The sequence below is a fragment of the Bacillus rossius genome, chromosome 15, assembly GCF_032445375.1.
Source record: "Bacillus rossius redtenbacheri isolate Brsri chromosome 15, Brsri_v3, whole genome shotgun sequence".
In the NCBI taxonomy this organism is placed as follows: Eukaryota; Metazoa; Arthropoda; class Insecta; order Phasmatodea; family Bacillidae; genus Bacillus; species Bacillus rossius.
In genome coordinates, this window is record NC_086342.1 from 32,361,652 (window position 1) to 32,381,832 (window position 20,181).

Genomic DNA, 20,181 nt, shown 5'->3' on the forward strand with positions numbered 1-20,181 from the left:
TGCAATGTAGACCGAAACGTTGGTGAATTATTCGCCAAGGACACGGCTACAACACAGAAGTCAAGCTTCTTTAGACAATGGCCGTGAAAGCCTGCAAACATTATTGAATAAATCATAATTAACAATTGGAATATTTATTTAAAAATCATTTTATAACATGTAAACAAATCAAATTTAAGTTGACCACTATCCCATTAATATTTTTAACTATATTAAAAGATTTTCCGTGGTATATATGTTGCCTTGGTTCTCAACATAGAGCATCTTGCTCGCTCTGTGCATAGAGCATGTGAATCTCAAAGCACTTTGCAGATTTACATTTTTAAGACATTTTCAAGTTTCGATGGAGTAGTGTATTTTGTTGTTTATTACTAGTTTATTTAAATTTGTTTTGCGTCAAATTACTACACAACATTTGTGAATAGGAATGTTAATTTTTACTAAGCGTTTGGAGCATGAATGGGAGTTGGTCTTGGAGAAAAATTATTTACATTTATCTATGCTGTAAAGAAACGCACATGGTATTTTGCATATTCCTTGGTATTTTATAATTTGTGTACATAACCTCATTTTGACAGTATGGGTTTTCCTTATTATTAATTGTTTTTTTTCAGTTGGTCAAAGTAAACGTTTCGAAAAATTGGTTTATTTTTATTCTAGAGCAGTGAATATAAACATGCACTATTCACAATCAGATGAACTAATCATTGTTGGATTATAAATAATAAAAATATATGGACATAACCTCAAGCTCATAACATTGTAGGATTAATTCACATTAAATTTAAATTTTCAGTTGTCATGTAAGTATGTATTACTCAATTTGGTTATTTAAAACTTCAAACCAATCTATCTTTAAATGCTGTTCAAAAATTTTCAATTTATTACGACTTGATGGGGAAAGAAGTTTCATTGAGGTATGTTTAAAGTACATAAATTGAGAATATTTTATTAATCAAATTTTATTAGACATGTTCGTTGTGATAATTTTTTTATTAATTTTTATTTTGGGTACAAGCTGATGGATGCAAGCCTAATGGCCTACTCTCCCCTGAACTGTGCCGCTGTCCTTGCTAACTCACTGTTCATCTAAATTATTCCATTCCCCTTTCTCTAAAAGAGGTTTCTTGAGTGCTCCCTCTTGGTTTTATATTTCCCTCTCTTTATCCTATGATCCAGATTCGCCCCTCCTCCCACTCTGTTACATCCTAACTAATGTCTCTGCCCACCTTCTATCTGCTGTTCACACGTGTTGTGGTCTGGTCACCTCCACACGAGGGCACGAGGGAGTGTGGCATGTAGGATGCCATAGAGCCATAGTAAATAAGATCCGTGGCATGCCCGATGCTAAGAGCAGGCCATGTCTTTGTGCAAGCCATGATGTGGGCACTCGCACGGGCGACGTTACGCCCTGAGTCAGAGTTGTGGCTAAGTTCGGGTGGCACTAATTCGAGATTGTACCACAGACTCCCTTCCTAGACCATTTCCTATCCCCCAAATATCAGTCAAGCTTATGCTAACGTAATTCATTCTTTTTTATCAGGATAGAAGGATAGAAGGATAGCAGGATGACCAATGAGAGTGCTGATGTATCAGTCGCCAGTTCTGCGCCATTTTCAGTAAGTAAGCTTCTGACATGTCTGAGAACATACTTGATGCCCAGTTCTAAGACCCAAGATCCACATGACTTCATGTAAAAACAGAGTTAAATGTAATCTTTTCACATGTATATTTAGGGTCAGGCCACAGTTTTTTTTTGTCACGGAAGGACGGCATGTTAACAATTCAATCATAATAATTTTCTGAGTATTGTAAGTATTAGTTAGGAAAATGTTTTGCAAGAAAATGTGAGTTGATAATTTATAATAATTATAATATGTTAGATCACGGAAGGACAGTAAAAAGACATTCTGTTCTCTACACAATGAAAATTGCTTTTTTTTACCTCTGTATAGAACACTAATTTAACAAGGTTCTGTATGCTTACATACATATTTAAGTTATAAAAACCCTTCAAGTATGTACCGTCACGGAAGGAAATTTTGTCCCATTATTGTCTAAAAATTCAAGGGCTTAATAAGTTGTTAATATTACATAGCAAAATGAACAAACACATGTTAGAAGGAAATCAAGCTTCATTTACATCAGTAGGCGAGTTAAATTTGTAAATAACCCTATCACTTCCTACCAATTCAACATTCCATTAGTGGATCAAGGAGTAAAAGCAACATATCACTTCGAGAAACTGTAAATATATCACTTTCATTATATTCCTTTGTTGTCGGTTCCAATTATATTCCTTTGTTATCTAATGTCTTCAACCCCATTACTCGAAAATCACTTGCAGACAATAATTGTTTATTATACATAGTAACAAAACATAGAGTTCTTCTCAGAAATTACTTTGCATAGCTCACATTTTCCTTGACGTAGTTCAGAGCTTTCAACTTCCAAACATTTTGTGACAATGTCTCTGGAGAGTTTTCATCGTTTCCTGGTAGTTAACAGTGTTAACATTCTTAATAACTTCACAACATATACCATTTTTCTCCCATCCAAAAAAATACTGAATTTATTAACAGCAAAGCACTGTTGCCATTTTCAGCTGGCATCATATAGTGATACTTAGAGAGTCAAGCACTGGGAGAAAACTTTCCCAACGATGCTGTAGCTTGCACGCAATATCTGGTATTTTAGTTTCAGGAACATGCAATATAATAATAGATTTTACTCATTTGGTAGCAGCATTTGTAACATCTTGAGCTCCATTTACTACAATTTTTTTTTAAGCTCAGATCTTAATATATCTCTCTTTACTTCTCCGCAAACACAACCATGGGGCCCTTTTCCATGGGACGTTTCAAAGTAACTGTGGTCAGCTGGAATGCCTAAGTCTTCTTCATGGAAAAGAAGATTACATACTTTATATCTGCTTTTGAATTGGCTTAATTGGCTTGATTGGCTTGCTGCATCATCAGAAAAGTAGAGAAAAATCAAAATGAAACAGAAGCCTTGTCTTCAAATCATTGAAAATGGTTAATTAAATGCTCGCACACTGTCTTTATTGTGGTTAAATGAATCTGATACTATTGCATAGCAAACATGTTGTAATTGACCTTCAAATTTGTAGTACCTATCCTACTGCAATGAAAATTGTAACACTGGGTGAACAGACTGATGCTTAATAAAATAATTATATTGTTTTCTGAAAGTGTTTCTTTTAAAGTTTGAAGTTCACTATGTTGTCTTTTAGCATTATAACTGTGCCAGGAAAGTTATTGTAATTGTGTGTTAAGTTCACATTTTACTGATTCAATGTCTGTATGTATTCCTTGCTTTACTACTTCATAACAATTTCCTGTTCCCCACTTATAATAGGAAATACTTCCATTGAACTCAGTGTCATCAAAATTAAAGTCTAAATTTGGAGTTCCACAGTGATTGCATTCACTGTCTACACTGTGAATGTTATTTGTGTCACAATGTTTGTGAAAGCACTTTGCTTACAGAACTGGGGAAGTCTTGAAGGAACTTCCTCAATGAGGCTATAAGCAGTTCAGCATATCCATGATAACTACATACACATCCAGATCTGCAAGAGACATGGAACTATATGTTCAGGGCATAAAGATTTGAATTTGGAATACCCTAATGAAACATCGCTAGATTCTTTCTTGAAAATACTGACTGATTCACTAAGTTCACAAGCAATATATGTTTCTGACACCACATTTTGCAGTTTGGACGATCACAAAGTCTTTTGGCGTGACAACGTCTAATAAATCGATGAACGCCGGCTGCACGCACGAAAAAGTGTCCCACTACGGATGTCCTACTATGGATGTGTCCTATTTGCTCATTGTACGCATGCGTGGCATCTCTCTTCATGCTCATTGTAGGGCCTACGCATGCGTGGCATCTCTCTTCCACTCGATTGGAACGACCATCGATTTCACTTTTCAATCATATTTTCGTTTGAATTATTAATATTATGTAATTTAACGATTGTCCACCGATTTTCAGCTCAATCGGTACAATTATTTAAAAGTAATGTTGAATATTCAAATACGTTTTGAACCAACAATGGTGTTTTACAGTTACACATAATAATTCAAATTACAACCGGGATCTTTTGCACAATGTTTTAAAAAATATTGTAACACATTATAAATAAGTTTGGTGTATTTGGGATGCGTATTTATTATAAAATTGAGTTATAAAAACGAAATAATATTATTCCCCTACCGTGAACAAAATTTTTATAAATGTATATACAGTGTTGTTAAAAGTACTCGGAAAAAGTAATTGGGCTCAATTACAATTACTGTGGTGATAATGTAACTAATTACAAGTAAAAATTACTTTACATAGAAGTAATCCGTAAAATTACAATTACAATTACTTTCCGCTACCATTTTAAAACTGACCTACGATTCAACTTTTTTTACACTTTGTTACATTAATAAACATACATGCATATATGTTTTGTTAAAAAAATGATTTCATGTAATGATTAAATTTATTATCTTTAATTAAATTAATAATATTTGAGGACAAACTTGCTTGAATAACATCATAAGACTTCATACAAGTAGCTACCTGTAATAAAAGTAACACTCTTTAAATTTTGGAATTGACCTTACAAAACAATTGCATTTTAAAGTTCTCATCAGATAGATTCCCTCTCTTGATGGCAAAAACATCTTTACCAACACTAAAAAGACGCTCAACGGCACTTGACGGCAGCGATGTGTTAAATTTTAAAAATGCAGATTTTAGGATAGGGTAATGTTGGAGACACTGCAAGTCACTATGGCTCTTTATTTTTGATCATAGATGTTGTGCATACGATCTTAGCACTACAAGCAACGGCAAGTAAATATAAAGTATCGATTACCTTAATGTATCGATTACAATTATTGTTATGTATTCCGATTACAAGTACTAATTACATTTTTTAAATGTAATTCGTTACAAGTATAAATTACTTGAAAAGTAATCGTTACAAGTAATCCGATTACTTGTAATTCGTTACTTAACAACACTGTGTATATATAACATCTGAAACTATTAATTATCTAATATGGCCTCGTGGGTGAGCGATCAGCGGCGCTATCTTCTAATTGTGAGGTTGTCAGTTCCAATCCTGGCAGGTGCGAAATTTTTTTTTGTACTTGTAAAAAATAAATACGGGGCACGTAACATTTCAAAAGTAATACATATATTTGAATAATGAATGCAAATAAAAGTAAATTTATTAATTAAATTGTACATTTCATTTCACTCCTTTCTATCCATACAAAATAGTGATAATTCAATAAAAATGATTCAATTTTATTCATAAAAGTATGCAGAGGTAGATTTTATCATACAAAAGATTGAAAAATTTTTAAAAAAAAATTCTTCCTCAAAGAATATAATATTTTTAATGCCTAAATGGTTTGGTTGCAAAACCCTATTACGGCTCAGTCTCAGGCCGACTATGATATTTCCTTTTCTTCTGGATCAATCATTTCATCAATGTTTTGTTATGACGTCACGTTAAACTATCGTCCGTAAACCGACTTTACAGACAACCAATTTTTTTTTTTTTGACCTGCTCATTGCCAGCTTATATCACCTCTATAAAAAAAAAAGTATTTTTCTGTTCTCACAGTTTCATCTGTAAATGCATAAATTCTTCATTTCCTTTGAACTACCACTTTTTTATTATTGCTAAGCCCTGCCATATCCAAAAAAATTACTCAAATTGTTTGGTGACAGTCTTAATAAGCTTTTCAAGAACCTCGACACTTTTCCGTGGCTAACAAGGTAATGCCTTTTTCACTGAAATATTTGCTTTACGTATGGCACTTGGAGATAGAAGTGTATGATCTGTGCAGTTTTGTTGTCATATTATCTTTTGTGCATCCTTTTTCCTTTATCATTCATATTTTCTTAATTTAAAAATACCTCCTTTTTATGTTAGTTCTTCCTTTCCTTTCCTGATTTCTATGATGCATTTCTCCTTTTTCTGAAAGTATCTTCTGCTTCTTTCTGCATTTCCGCATCTGTTGAGCACAGTTTACTACAAACACAACACAACTCTTGTAAAGTTATAGAAATGTAAGCTTCAGCCATTTTTCCATTGTTTAAAGATTGTGTAACTGTACATTACCAGACAGAATTGTAAGCATATAAGAAAATCTCATTTTTAAAATATATGTTAAAAGAGTGTAGATACAATTTATGTACTAATTTTTTAAAATATGAATATTAATTATATTCTTTAAAATGTGAAATGACAGTGAAATAAACTTGCCACATTTAACAAATTTGCTTCATTAAAAGTATCTTCTGAGACTTAAAATTCAACCTCCAGCTTTCAATAATGAAAATGTAGGGAAAATATCATGTGATAAAAAAATAGGAGGGAACAGAAAACAGTAATGTTGAGAAATTTGGTTGGACTTTTCCTTCCATGATAAAAAATGCCCTTCTGTGACAGTTTGTAAATGGATTTTTATCTTTTTCAATAAAAATGTCACAAAATGTGTAAATGGTTATTTAGATAAATTTTAATTGCACTTAGAAAAATGTGAACTTAAAATATCCTTCCATGACAATTACAAGGCATTTTTAAAAAGAAAATACCAATAATTATCAAGGTATGAAATTGTAATTTTTTTGGGGGGTCACATAATCTTGTTATATTTATTTATACATATGTGTTTTTTCCTCTTGTTTACTAATACAAAGTAACATAGGCCTACGATGAAATATTCGACGAAAAGGAAATTGGAATTTAATAAATTATAAAAAATTGTTGTACTTCCGTGACCAAAAATTTTACAATTTTTAAGTTTGAACATGTGTATTTAACCAAAGGTTTGCTAAGCCCTTAATGCAGTTTGTCTAAATAAGATTAAAGCCTGATATACCAATTTTTAATATTTTTCCTGATCTAATATTAAATATAAAAATATACAACTATGTCACACTTTATTGTGGTATGACCCTTTACTAAATTATTAATTTCAATGGTGTAACATTGGATGCATCACATTAGCACTTGCTAAAGAGTAAAACATTGTCTCTAAAATAGCTGATGATTTTGGGTTTTAAAATACTTTCAGTAAAAGTTTCGTGTCATGTATCCAAGTCCATCGCTTGATCATAATGGAATGATCCTGAATAATTTTCCTGTGGTGCATGATGCTTGCTGTTTTAATTTAGTACATCGAAATATCCTGAATACAAAAAAAATTGTGATGTAACAATGAATTATGTCTGTATTATCAAATCAAATAAATTTCTGAAAATGATATTTTTTTTTACATCCTAACATTGTATTGTAATATTTTGTTATGTCCAGGATCTTGTGACATACTAAATTGAAACACCAAGCATCATGTACTACGGGATCAATCCTACTTGATAACTTGGATACGTGATACGGAACAATACCATAAAAACGTAATTTCATTTTCTAGATGATTCAGCTGTGATGTTTGGTGTTTAATTAGACAAGGCCCAGAATTCTTGAAAGCTCTTTTTCCCCCAGAATGTTTGTGTGCTATTCATATAGATGTGTTAAAAATGTAAAAACTTGAGTTTGCCAGTCTTTCCTTCATGTAACTTTACATTCTCTGTTACTCAAGAGGAACACAGTAGGTCATCCAATATATTGTGCTACAGAATTTCAGGAAACAATTTACGGGACTTATAGGTTTCCCTGTTATAAAAAAGAAATATTTTCAGTCATTACTTTAACCAAACAGGCACATTATAATACCAAATTTTCAACTGTTTTAGGCTAAAATTATTGTAGGTATATTCTAAATTGTTTGGTAATTTTTGTTTAATTTCGTATCAATTTCTCTCATAGTTAAAATTATTTAAATTACAACCCTGGGTGTTAGATTTTACAGTCTACGAATATAATGAAATATTTAGCTAACACTATTTCAGATTTAAATGTATAGCTTATTATTGTAGTTACTTATACTTATTACTGATAATACCTCTCTGACATTTCCAGGCTTTAAATACACACTTTAAAACTCCGTGACTTTTCAAGAATGATTATTCTATACAAACTAAATATTCTGAGGAGGACAAGAAATTGATCTTTTAACTCTTGGGACATTAAGGAGTTATTTTTTCCCAAGCGAGCTGGCATCAAATGAAATAACAAAATTGCACTTTAGTCAAACTGGTGTATGGCAGCATTAAAGACATTAAAGCTTGGAATCTTGCTGTACATGTGATTGTCATTGTGTCAGAGAAAAGAAATTGGGACACACACGCAGACACAAATTTACAGTCTCTACCTCAGGGCTGTCCAAATACAGTTAGACATCGCCACATCGGGCCTGTGTGTGTCTGGCAGTTGGAAGGCTGTGTTAATGGGGGGAAAAAATGACATGAAAGTAAGATTTGCCAATATTAATGTCCTAATTTTGCTGTAATGGACATAAAATAAACATAAAATGGCTTATTTTTAAACTAGCAACCCGCCCCGGCTTCACATGAATGCAATCTATTTATGGTATTATTTAGATTTAATAAGCAAGTATACTTATAAGTATTAAATTTTCCTAAGTGTCCGGTGTTTTCAAAAGTTATATACATACTACCACGTACTGCCTATAACTAAAGAATTTCTTTGTAAACAATCATGAGCCAACATAAACAGATTGTTTGTAAGTCGGTCAAAATAGCTTCGCAAATAACTCATTATTTTTTAACCAGTTTTGAAAGATAAAAATGGCCACTGTATGTCACCCTTAGAAGATAGGCCTTTCGATATACCTTTTTAATACCTACAATTTTGTAGTATATTAATTACAGCACCCTAAAAGTGTCTTTTTATGACTTTTATTACAAAACATTGAGATTTCTGAATGTATTACCCACATAAACCTTCCGGAAGAAATTCTCTAAATGTTGATGGAAACTGCATCAAAATCCATTGTGTAGATTAGGGAGAAGTGAGCAAACATCAGGCATGGATAGAAACTTTGTTTTATACTATTTAGAGATTTAAGAAACTTAAATTTTTCATATCGGGTATAGCAGAAAGAGTGGTATTATCTGCAAAAAATTATTTGTATTTTTATTGTTTGTAAAATGTGGTTCATATGTAGCCTATTAACAGCTGTGGCCTATGAAATCATTCACAGGAATAAGTTATCAATTTAAACTCATAGGTACTTATTACAAGTGAATCTGTTTGGCTTGAAAAGGTATTTTTTTTACATGAATTTCTGACAGGAATATGAATGCCTTTAATCGCAAGTTGGGTGTCACTTCAGCTGAGGATTCGACACCACTTAAATTAATAATAATTAAATAATTAATTATTATAAAATTATAAAAATTAATAATTTAATAAACTATGAAAGCTACAGAGTTGAAATAAACATATCATAGTAGAGCAGACTTTACTCTTTACGTATGACACACCCGGTTAATTAACATTTGCAGTGATGACGTAATGAGCATTGATGTGGAGCGTTGAATTGAAGTCAGTGAGAGCTGCAACTTCGAAAGTAATAAACTGATTTGCATTATTTAAACTTCAAGTTGTTTATGAGTGAGCACTGAGTGGTGCTTCTTGAGTGGAATAACTATACCATTACCAAGTTTGATTTGGGAGCAATTAATCGCAAAATGCCTAAGCAGAAGCAATTGGGAAAATGCTGAGAAGTGTCATAGGTATTGAATGAGGCAAAAAGTAGCAGAGAGAAATGAGGTAGTGGGGCAAAACAAGTCCCGAAACGAGGCGCAAAATTTGTGCTTGAGCGAGCCTCAGCCATCCACCTCGCTAGAAGCGACGGGGAATGCAGGAAATTGTTTACTAATGGACGTGGATATGCTCTCTGATGATTCTGATGTTGATATGTTGTCAGTTGAGCCAGTGGTTGTGTGATGAGCCAAGTTTGTCATAGTTTAGTGTCACAATTTTTCTGGCGTGGCTGCCTGACCACCAAGTACGACATTCATCGAATTAATGTCAAAAAATAAAGCAACATCAATTTTGTTAAATTATTTTATTCATTTCATACACAATATTCCTATTCAGCACAATGGAAATTCATTAAAAAAATCTTTGGCGGCTGTAGTCCAAAATACAGCCTAGAATTTTATTCAACCATAGTGAGCAAATTTAATTTGGTGTGCACGGTGAAAGGACTTTACTTTGGCACATTCAAAACAACAGCCAAGCCAGATTAGCAATTTTGCCAGATTATCAAATGTCAGTACTATAGTTTTAACTGAAACAACACATTAACGACTAACATGCATTACGATGGTATTTAAAACGAGTAGAAATAAGCTGCTATACAAAAATAACAAAAACAAAAAATGTACACATCAAGGAAATGTACCTGTGAAATGTAACCCTAGAAAACAGGAAATATTGTAGGCCTACTGAAATGAAAACTGACAGTAACAATAAACTATGAGCGCACTAAAAACACCGGCAGCACAGTAGTGCCGCCTGGTTGCTAGGGTCGAAAGCCAGGAACTCATCCAAAAACACCTGAAGGTGAGCAGCGTGATTGGTTCTGGATTACAGAATGTGCATATTAAAAACTTCACTCTGAGTAATTTTTGAAATGAAACTTCTTTGGGTGCGAGGGGAGTAAAACATCAGGGCAGAATTCTAATGCAACGTTTTCGTGAAATATTGTTTTGAAATGTTTGTGATGCCAGGAGGTTATAAAGAGAGGTGAGGTGAGGTGAGGTGGGTTAGGTGAGGTGAGGTGGGTTAGGTGAGGTGAGGTGCGGTTGGTGAGGTGAGGTGAGGTGGGTGAGGTGAAGGGGAGGTGGGTCGCCGTGTCGCAGGGGGACGCCCGGCACGAGCAGCTGATGCTGCGCGCGCTGGAGCTGGCGCGCGAGGCGCTCCGGCACGGAGAGGTCCCGGTGGGCTGCCTGTTCGTGCGGCACGGGCGGGTCATCGCGGAGGGACGTAACTCCGCCAACGAGACGCGCAACGCCACGCGGCACGCCGAGATGAACTGCGTGGACAGCGTGGTGCAGCGCTGCGCGGCGACGGGCGAGGACCCGCGCGCCGTGCTGGCGCAGACGGAGGTGGTGGTGAGCGTGGAGCCGTGCGTGATGTGCGCCGCCGCGCTGCTGGACCTGGGCGTGCTCGGGGTCGTCTACGGCTGCCCCAACGACCGCTTCGGGGGCTGCGGCTCCGTGCTGGACGCGGCGTCCCTGTGCGCGCGGCCCTTCCGCGTCGTGGCGGGCGTGCGCGAGGCGGCCGCCCTGCAGCTGCTTAGGGACTTCTACAAGGGCACCAACCCCCGCGCTCCGGTGCCCAAGGCCAAGGCCAAGACCGCCCCGTGTGTGGACCCAGTCATTCGTGACATTAGCTTACTGCAGAGTGAAGATTCTACGTGAGAATGATCAACAAACTGGCAAGCCAACCATCACCAGGATTAGAGGAGACATCAGACTACAAACGTGAAAACCAACGATCAGCTACAATTTTAACACCTTAGCCAACATCTTCCAATATAAAAAAAATGCATGCAAGAAGCAATTTAAATATTAAAACATCCATCAAAAATAAACAGGAATGATAGCTACAAAATAGGAAACTTCAAAAGCAAGCTCTGTATCCAACTGTATCCTCTGACTGGCCAGATAGCTATCTTTCATAATATCTTACTAATGTAGATAATGGATAGCTTTTAATATGCCACTTCAATAAGTTACCATCCAGGTTTTTATTTAAAATTTTAAATGAGTTTTTATTTGTAGGCCAATTTCATTTTTGAGAAAGTATATGTACACAAACGTGTACGTGATGAAACTAAGATTTTCCATTTTTAATTACTCAGAACGTTATTCCAGGACTTAATATTAGGGCGCCAGAGGTCATCAAGAATTAACAACAAAAATAACACAAAAACTTATTTTATTGTTTTAATCATAATGAGAAACCTCGAGTCATGGAAATAATAACCAAACAAACAAATATTAAATAAAGTCTATGGGATGTCGTAGATAACCTGACTCTTGAATAAAATACAAAATAAATAAAGTTCCTGAAATTGTTCACTGAGTAAAAGTTTTGGGGTTTTGCTCCGGCTTGCTCGAGCATGAAACGCCTAACCAAAAGACTTCTGGACTTGTGTACATATAGTTTGTGCCAATGTGAGTAAATTTGCTGTTAATCGCCGAAAGTCAATGTTCTAGTAATTTTATGATAATCCAAAGTTTATATAATTATAGTTCGCGTATGTTGACGGTAAAATTTACGCCAATTTTAATATATAGCGATGATGCAGACCATACCTTAACTATAGATGCTTAATGTCGTTCGTAAAATACTTCGTCACTCACGTGAATTGAATGCGATTATTCTGCATTCAATTACAGGGCGTCAATTAATATTGCCCAGTATTTTGACGTAATTTCCAGATCAATAACGCCGAAATTAGCATTGCCACGAACGAAATATTCCCAGAGGGAATACACTACCACACGCACTAAATGGCGTCATTTTCCACTCTTTCTCTTCTCTCTTGCCGAAATTAAATTGTTAATTGAAAAGGGCCAATCACGGCCGCGACACGTTAGCGTCCTTTTTAATGAAGCCAATGAAATGTCAATATCAATCAAGCATAGGCTCGTTAAAGCTGTTCCGAACGCCGCGCGATTATTTATTTTAGCAGTTGTCATGACGACACAGCACGAGATGCGCGCGCCGCCATGCGTGGAACAAAACAAAACACTGCCGAAAGTATCGGGAAGCGGTATTAACCTCGAACGTAAAACAATAATAAACAGTTTCAGTTAGTCTGATAATACCGTAGTATTACAGTGCCGCTCCCGATATAAATTTATATTTCACTGTCCAAAAAGTTAAATTCAATTTAGATCGTTAAAACTAATAACTGGAACTGGTTACTTCACAAGTTGGCAACATTGCGATGAAAGTTGAAAAACGTTATTCTCTTGCCAAACGACACTACTCTTCGTAGGCTGGACAGTCGCACTGTTGTTTGTAAACATGATCTGTCTACATGTTGTGGAATATCAGTTACCTGATTAGGCGAAGCAAGGATGTAGAAGAAGGCTCACCAATCTCCATACATGGTAAGTGACAGCTGAGCAGAGAGGTCTACTGCGGTGTAAACCACAGTGCTGGGATGGCGGTTCAGCCAACAATACACTGTTGTAGGCGATCGACGTCGTGAAGACTGCTGGACCAGTGTGCTGTTCATCGATGATCGCATCACCTGATGTCACCAATGACATCACGATGGATGCTGTGGTGTCGTGCTGATGCGGACCCACCGGGTCTGCGGCGTGTTCGCTGGGGTCGTACCAACTGGTACGAGCTGCTGAGTCAAATGTCCAACACATGACTCTACATGTGCCTTGGACTACTGCTGCTGCTGCTGCTGCTGCTGCATCTACTGCTGCAGACGGTGTCGAAGGGGACCGCAACAAAACTCGTTCAGTTCGTCGGCAATCAGAAGACACACACACGTTAATCACACGTCCTATAACAGTTCTTATCACTTGCGCAATATGAATATACAGCGTCCTGTGATCGTGCCTCATGCTATCACTAACCCCTCTTCTTCTCTTGCTCCCCTACTCTAACATAAATTAAATGACTCGAGATTCCTCAAACTCATAAAATTAATAATTCATAACAACTTAATAATAAATATAAACATTAATTGAACACATAATAACTCTGTTAAATAATAAGGTAATGCATACATAAACAGTATTTGCAACAATAACATTGCATAGTACTTTGCAATAACAACAACAGGTTATTGTTTACCTTTGTAGTAGGTGATGAATAAATAAAATACATTTTATGGATGTTATCAACATAATATCCTCACCTAGTAAATAATTACATTCAATTTCTTAATTGAGATTTGTCAATAATATTGGGCTTTCAATAACATATTAGCATATTTAATATGCTTCTCCCATATCATATGTGAATATTTTCCTTCATCACATGTTATACAATAGCTACACTTATTTACAAGAAGAGACATTATTTGCTTCTCAGCTATGAAATAATGACAATAACCTCAAGATAAATATTATTGATTGAGTGCTAGTGTATAGTGTTTATGTTTTTAAAGCTGTTCATTAAAGACAATCTTTAAAATTCTTTATCTTTCATTTCTTCTTTTTCTCAATATAAAGTGGAATGTTTTTACATCCTATTAATAAGAGTGTGGATGAAGTTGATATCCACTTATAGTTTCGGGTGTCCTGTGGGAACCCAATTAAAGTGCATTATTAACTACTAGACGATGAAGAAGCATAGGTAGGGGCAAGGCAGTAGCCTGGATCAAACTGTAAGTACTCATGCCAACAAGTGTGTTCATTTAGTAGGAAATTAGTCAACTAATCTTTTAGGCCATTAATTATATGTAGTATTTAGTTGTGTGTTGCCTTAGTTATACATTGTAATATGTCACATAGTGTTTGTACACATCTTATGCCAAATTTTATTTAAAACTTCACGTGTATATCCATTGCTAATATGGTCGAACTCGACTAATAGGGTGATAATAACTGTGTCTCAACACAGTAACTGTACACACAGTACATAATGTTTGGTATGTCTCTCTAGGACAATGTACCAAACCAACGCTCAGGCAACACATATGCTCCAAGCACAAATATCAGTTGGAATAAAATCATCAACTGACAAACACCCTAATTCTTCGAATATAAATTACCATATCGAAGCAATGAGGTACCTATACACCTGGATTACCTCTATCAACTCATGAGGATATATATAATTAAATTTCCTTAGCAACATAAACAATACAATGGTTTTTAGCATAACACAAGTAATAATGGTACATATTTGGTGTTCTAATCCACCACAGGTGTTTTGTAAGGCCTAAGCTGACTCAAATTGTAATTTCCTACAATTTTTCCTGTATCAGGGTCCTGTAGAGTGTAGCAGTTACATTTCTCCACAGCTACTACTTTGTAGGGACCTGAGTACAATAAAAATAGCTTCTTCGCTAGATGTGCCCACTTGTTACTAGTTGGTGCTGTACGGCGTAGAACTAAGTCTCCTACAGTGAATTTACTGATCCTGGATGCTGGCTTCCTTTTCTTCCTAAGGTCGGCTTCTCTTGTTAATTTGTCTCGTACCAGTTCTTCAATTTCTTCCTGAGTTGTTAGCCTCTCCATGTCATGTTCAGGTGTGTCTCTTCCGGGTATAAGGTTGGTGGTAATACCTACAACCTTACTGAGCATAATTATTTTGATGCTCCTCAATTACAGCTTGAGAGTAGCTGCAATTCGCAGTCTGCTGAGGCTGCGTGACTGTGCAGTTGGGCGGGATCGGCTGCTGCCGAGCAAAATATCCTCGCTGCATGGGGTACGATGTGGTTGGAGGATGGTTGAGTGTAGAGAAACTCGCTGGTGATTGATTCACAGGAGCGGTGTCTGCTACAGGGGGATGCAACATATGCTGTTGCATATTGTTGGGCGGCTGACGGTTAGAGTAACTCCTGTACTCCCACCTGGGTGGCCTTCCATTTGGATCTTCAGGACGGTAATGCTTTCCCCACCACTGGTTTTGGTTGTGGGTGTAGGGTTTCTTCGGCTGGCGGTTTCCTTGATGTTGAGGTTGGAATTCCCTCCTGGTCTTCCACTTCCCTGTCCGGTACTGTTTCGCAGGCTGCCATGACGTGCAGTGGACGTTGGCCTTGCCGCCGTCGTTACCACGCTGCCAGGGTGTGTAGAGTGGTGCTGCCTTCTGATGTGTAGGCTTGAGGTCTTTCTCCACCTCACTATTGTTGTTCCTGGACAGCCGCTCCAGCCGGTCGAAAGCGAGGACCTGTTCGCGGAACTCTGTGATATTGTGGAAGCTACGCCCTGTCAAATGTACTTGGTACTTGATGGGTAGCTGGGAGGTCACCATCGCCATGAACTCAATATCACCCATCTCTGGTTCGAGGTATCGCGTCCTCTCGAACATTTGAGACAAGTGGGTCTCCAGAGTTCGGTTCTTCTTGTTATCATACCGCTCGGTATGCAGACGTGCTCTCAATGTTCCCTGTATTTTCACATTCCAAAACTGCTGTTTGAAATGGCTTTTGAATTCTTGGTAAGAAGTGATGGTACTTTGTAATATCTCCCACCAGTAATACGCATGGTCCCTCAGTGCAGTTGCCATGCATTTCAGGCGTTCAGTATCACTTAGCCTGAACATGTCAGCGTATTCCTCGAAACGTCGAAGGAATCTCATTGGATTCTCTCCTTCATGGGCAGAGAACCTAGGCATCGCCTCTGACCATTGGCGTGCCGGGTGGTGCATCACTGCAACGGGATCCAAGGTGGTGTGTGTGTTAGCGGGGTTGGAGCGTGTGATTGGGAGCTCAGGTTGCTCAACTTGCGGTGAATCGCAGCTACTGAGGATTTCATTGGCATTGATGTTCAGGGCTGGGGCCAATGCTACATGGTGACTGGAGGAGCGAGTAAGATTGTCTACCCTCAACTGCAATACCTTCTCTTGTAGCTTGCCTACCTGCTGCTCTATGTCCATTGAAAACTCTGTCTGCCTTTTCACTAATGTGTCCACCTGCTCCCTCATGTCTGTGGTATGATTGATTACTACATTTTCAATCATGGTCTGGCATGTAGATTGTATATTTTCCAGACTACAGCTGTTCTGAGCAGCTTGCTCAGCTAATTGATTTAACCTGTCATTCAGCTGGCTAGTCTGGGTAGTTAACTCTGCTGCTAACCTAGTTGTTGTACTACTACATTGTTGTTGTATTAGCTGCAACTGTGTTTCAGTGTAGTTTTCGTGTTCTGCCAACCGCACAGAAATAGCAGACACACTACTCTTGACTTCACTCATTTCCCTTTGAAGAGTGTTATTAATAGACTCCTTAGTGTCCCTGAGACTCTCCTCCAACCTAGCACTAGTGCCCTGGAGACTCTCCTCCAACTTAGCATTCTGTTCCTGAAAACTAGCTTGTTGTTGTTGGTGGTTAGATTTTACTTCCTGCCACATGCTCTGCAGCATGATGAGCAAGCTAGCACTTGTTTCATTACTTATTGCAGCTGGCAATACAGGAAAATGTGTGTGTGTTGTGGTGGTAGCTTGGGGTTGTGTCACATCTACTCTAGCCGCTCCAGCATGTGTTACTGGGGTAACAAGATCTGTGTTATGTACTTGGCTAGGTGATGTGGGAACAGACACATCTACAGAGTGTGTAGATTCCACACTGCTGTCCCTGGAGCTGTCCTGACTGACACGTCTACTCCTTCCCCTAGTTTCCATATTTACTGCTTTAATTTACCACACAAAACACAATACAAATATGCACACTATTGGCCCCACAGTTCGTGCGCCAGAAAAAAAAATGTTGTGTCTCTTATTCCCTTCTGTACACAAACGTGTACGTGATGAAACTAAGATTTTCCATTTTTAATTACTCAGAACGTTATTCCAGGACTTAATATTAGGGCGCCAGAGGTCATCAAGAATTAACAACAAAAATAACACAAAAACTTATTTTATTGTTTTAATCATAATGAGAAACCTCGAGTCATGGAAATAATAACCAAACAAACAAATATTAAATAAAGTCTATGGGATGTCGTAGATAACCTGACTCTTGAATAAAATACAAAATAAATAAAGTTCCTGAAATTGTTCACTGAGTAAAAGTTTTGGGGTTTTGCTCCGGCTTGCTCGAGCATGAAACGCCTAACCAAAAGACTTCTGGACTTGTGTACATATAGTTTGTGCCAATGTGAGTAAATTTGCTGTTAATCGCCGAAAGTCAATGTTCTAGTAATTTTATGATAATCCAAAGTTTATATAATTATAGTTCGCGTATGTTGACGGTAAAATTTACGCCAATTTTAATATATAGCGATGATGCAGACCATACCTTAACTATAGATGCTTAATGTCGTTCGTAAAATACTTCGTCACTCACGTGAATTGAATGCGATTATTCTGCATTCAATTACAGGGCGTCAATTAATATTGCCCAGTATTTTGACGTAATTTCCAGATCAATAACGCCGAAATTAGCATCGCCACGAACGAAATATTCCCAGAGGGAATACACTACCACACGCACTAAATGGCGTCATTTTCCACTCTTTCTCTTCTCTCTTGCCGAAATTAAATTGTTAATTGAAAAGGGCCAATCACGGCCGCGACACGTTAGCGTCCTTTTTAATGAAGCCAATGAAATGTCAATATCAATCAAGCATAGGCTCGTTAAAGCTGTTCCGAACGCCGCGCGATTATTTATTTTAGCAGTTGTCATGACGACACAGCACGAGATGCGCGCGCCGCCATGCGTGGAACAAAACAAAACACTGCCGAAAGTATCGGGAAGCGGTATTAACCTCGAACGTAAAACAATAATAAACAGTTTCAGTTAGTCTGATAATACCGTAGTATTACATATAATTTAGTGTTTTTATTTTTATGAATGCTGTTTATTAATAGTTATATTCAACAAATATGATACTTAAATGTTTCATGATACTACCACTTAGTTCACCAAACTGCATGCTAAATAATTACATTAGTTGAATTTAAAACAATATTAAGATTATTTGTTTGAATTAAAAAAGCTGATTAATTTAGTTGCATTTTGGCGCTTTATGTTGTATGAATTTGCATTTCGATGTTGTATGGTGTAATGGCATGATGCTTTTCGGTGTTATTTTTGTTTTACTGCAATTCACCATATAATATTAATTGCTGCCAAATATCTATAAGTTTATGTGAAGCCACCTTCAAAGATTGGGATGGGAGAAAAATGGGATTGTGTTTATCGCTTATCTAAACAGCAAACGTAACACAAGAATAACTATGGACACAGTTTGGCACAGCTCAACTGCTTGGTTTTATTTCTGTCACCAGCACCGTTTCGTGCGCTCACACTTACACACATGATCACAGATAAATGTTCACAGTATCGATAAAATCTACATTTACACTTTACATGATAATTTGCCCAATCAACCTAGCTTTTTCTAATCACTGGAAATCACACATTCAAAAAATTAGTTAAATATTCTCTGGACACACGTTGAAAACGCTGATCAAAGGCTTTTGCACACTGAGTTGTATACAACTAGATATTACTATTCACAACAAAATATTGTCATCATACATAAGTATATTAAATCCATCATGCATCTATACAGCAAAAGAACTTTTACATCCACAATTTACACACAAAAAGAGAAAATAATATGTTTAGTCATTTACAAATCTTTATACTAGAACATATTTCAAGCTAGACAATTTGTAAGCACTAGAAACATGTGCACACAATATAACATCATTAAGATATCAAGAATAATGTATAGTGGACAACAAATATTGAATGTGAGGAAAGTTAATAATCACATAAACGTATGATGGATATTACAAATATGTATCACAACTCACAAGTCTGGTGCTATGTGTTATCAAGCTTACAAAAAAATACATATTACATAAGTTACAGGTAGAAAACTGCTTTGAATAACTGGCCAGAGAATTGTCTTTTATTGAAAGTAGAAAAAAAAAGTATTACTATCCAAATGACTATTTCGCAGTTTTTATTTTGTAAATAAGCTGAAAATATTAAAACTCAACAAAAATGTCTTGAATAGTGAGAAAAAAAAAAATTTAATTGAGCTTGTCAAATGGAAAAACTGATAACATGTATGTAGAGCAATTATATTGTCCTTAATAAATGTTTGCTGTTTATAAAATTGCTTAAAATATCAGTTTTGAATTCAGAGAAAAAATTTTGGAAAATACTTCAAAATGCTTATCCAACATATTTTGTTTTTATGGTCTGAACACTAATTATATATGTATACTCAATACTTATATTTTATTTAAAATGTGTTTGCAAAATTAAACCTTGAAAAACAAATCCCAACTGTTTGTGCAGTGCAGACTAGATAAATAATTGTATGTACATAATTAAAACAGAAATACTGAAAACTAGCAAAATTGTTTTCAGTGATAAAAGCCACATGTACTGGATACTAGAGTGATCGCAAATCTAATGTGAAAAGTTTTTTTGACAGAATCTATGAATGAATCTAGTCTTCATACAAAAGTTTTAATTAAAAGATTCATAAAATAACTTGATTTTGTATTCAGTCTACTCAACTCACATTAGACACCTCATTTACTTA

General features: G+C 36.3%; 1 protein-coding gene across 2 annotated transcripts; it reads left to right on the top strand.

Moving 5' to 3' along the window:
• Positions 1–387: 387 nt before the first annotated feature.
• On the top strand, positions 388–18,446 carry LOC134539697 (tRNA-specific adenosine deaminase 2). 2 transcript variants are annotated; one of them, XM_063381913.1, is made up of 3 exons: positions 388–521; positions 1,544–1,619; positions 10,834–18,446. In XM_063381913.1, the coding sequence occupies exons 2-3, from the start codon at positions 1,569–1,571 to the stop codon at positions 11,392–11,394; spliced, it is 612 nt and encodes a 203-aa protein (XP_063237983.1). In that variant the 5' UTR covers positions 388–521; positions 1,544–1,568; the 3' UTR covers positions 11,395–18,446. The 2 variants fall into 2 exon arrangements, with proteins under 2 accessions (XP_063237983.1, XP_063237982.1); XM_063381912.1 differs by lacking the exon at positions 388–521 and adding an exon at positions 542–803.
• The last annotated feature ends 1,735 nt before the right edge of the window (positions 18,447–20,181 follow it).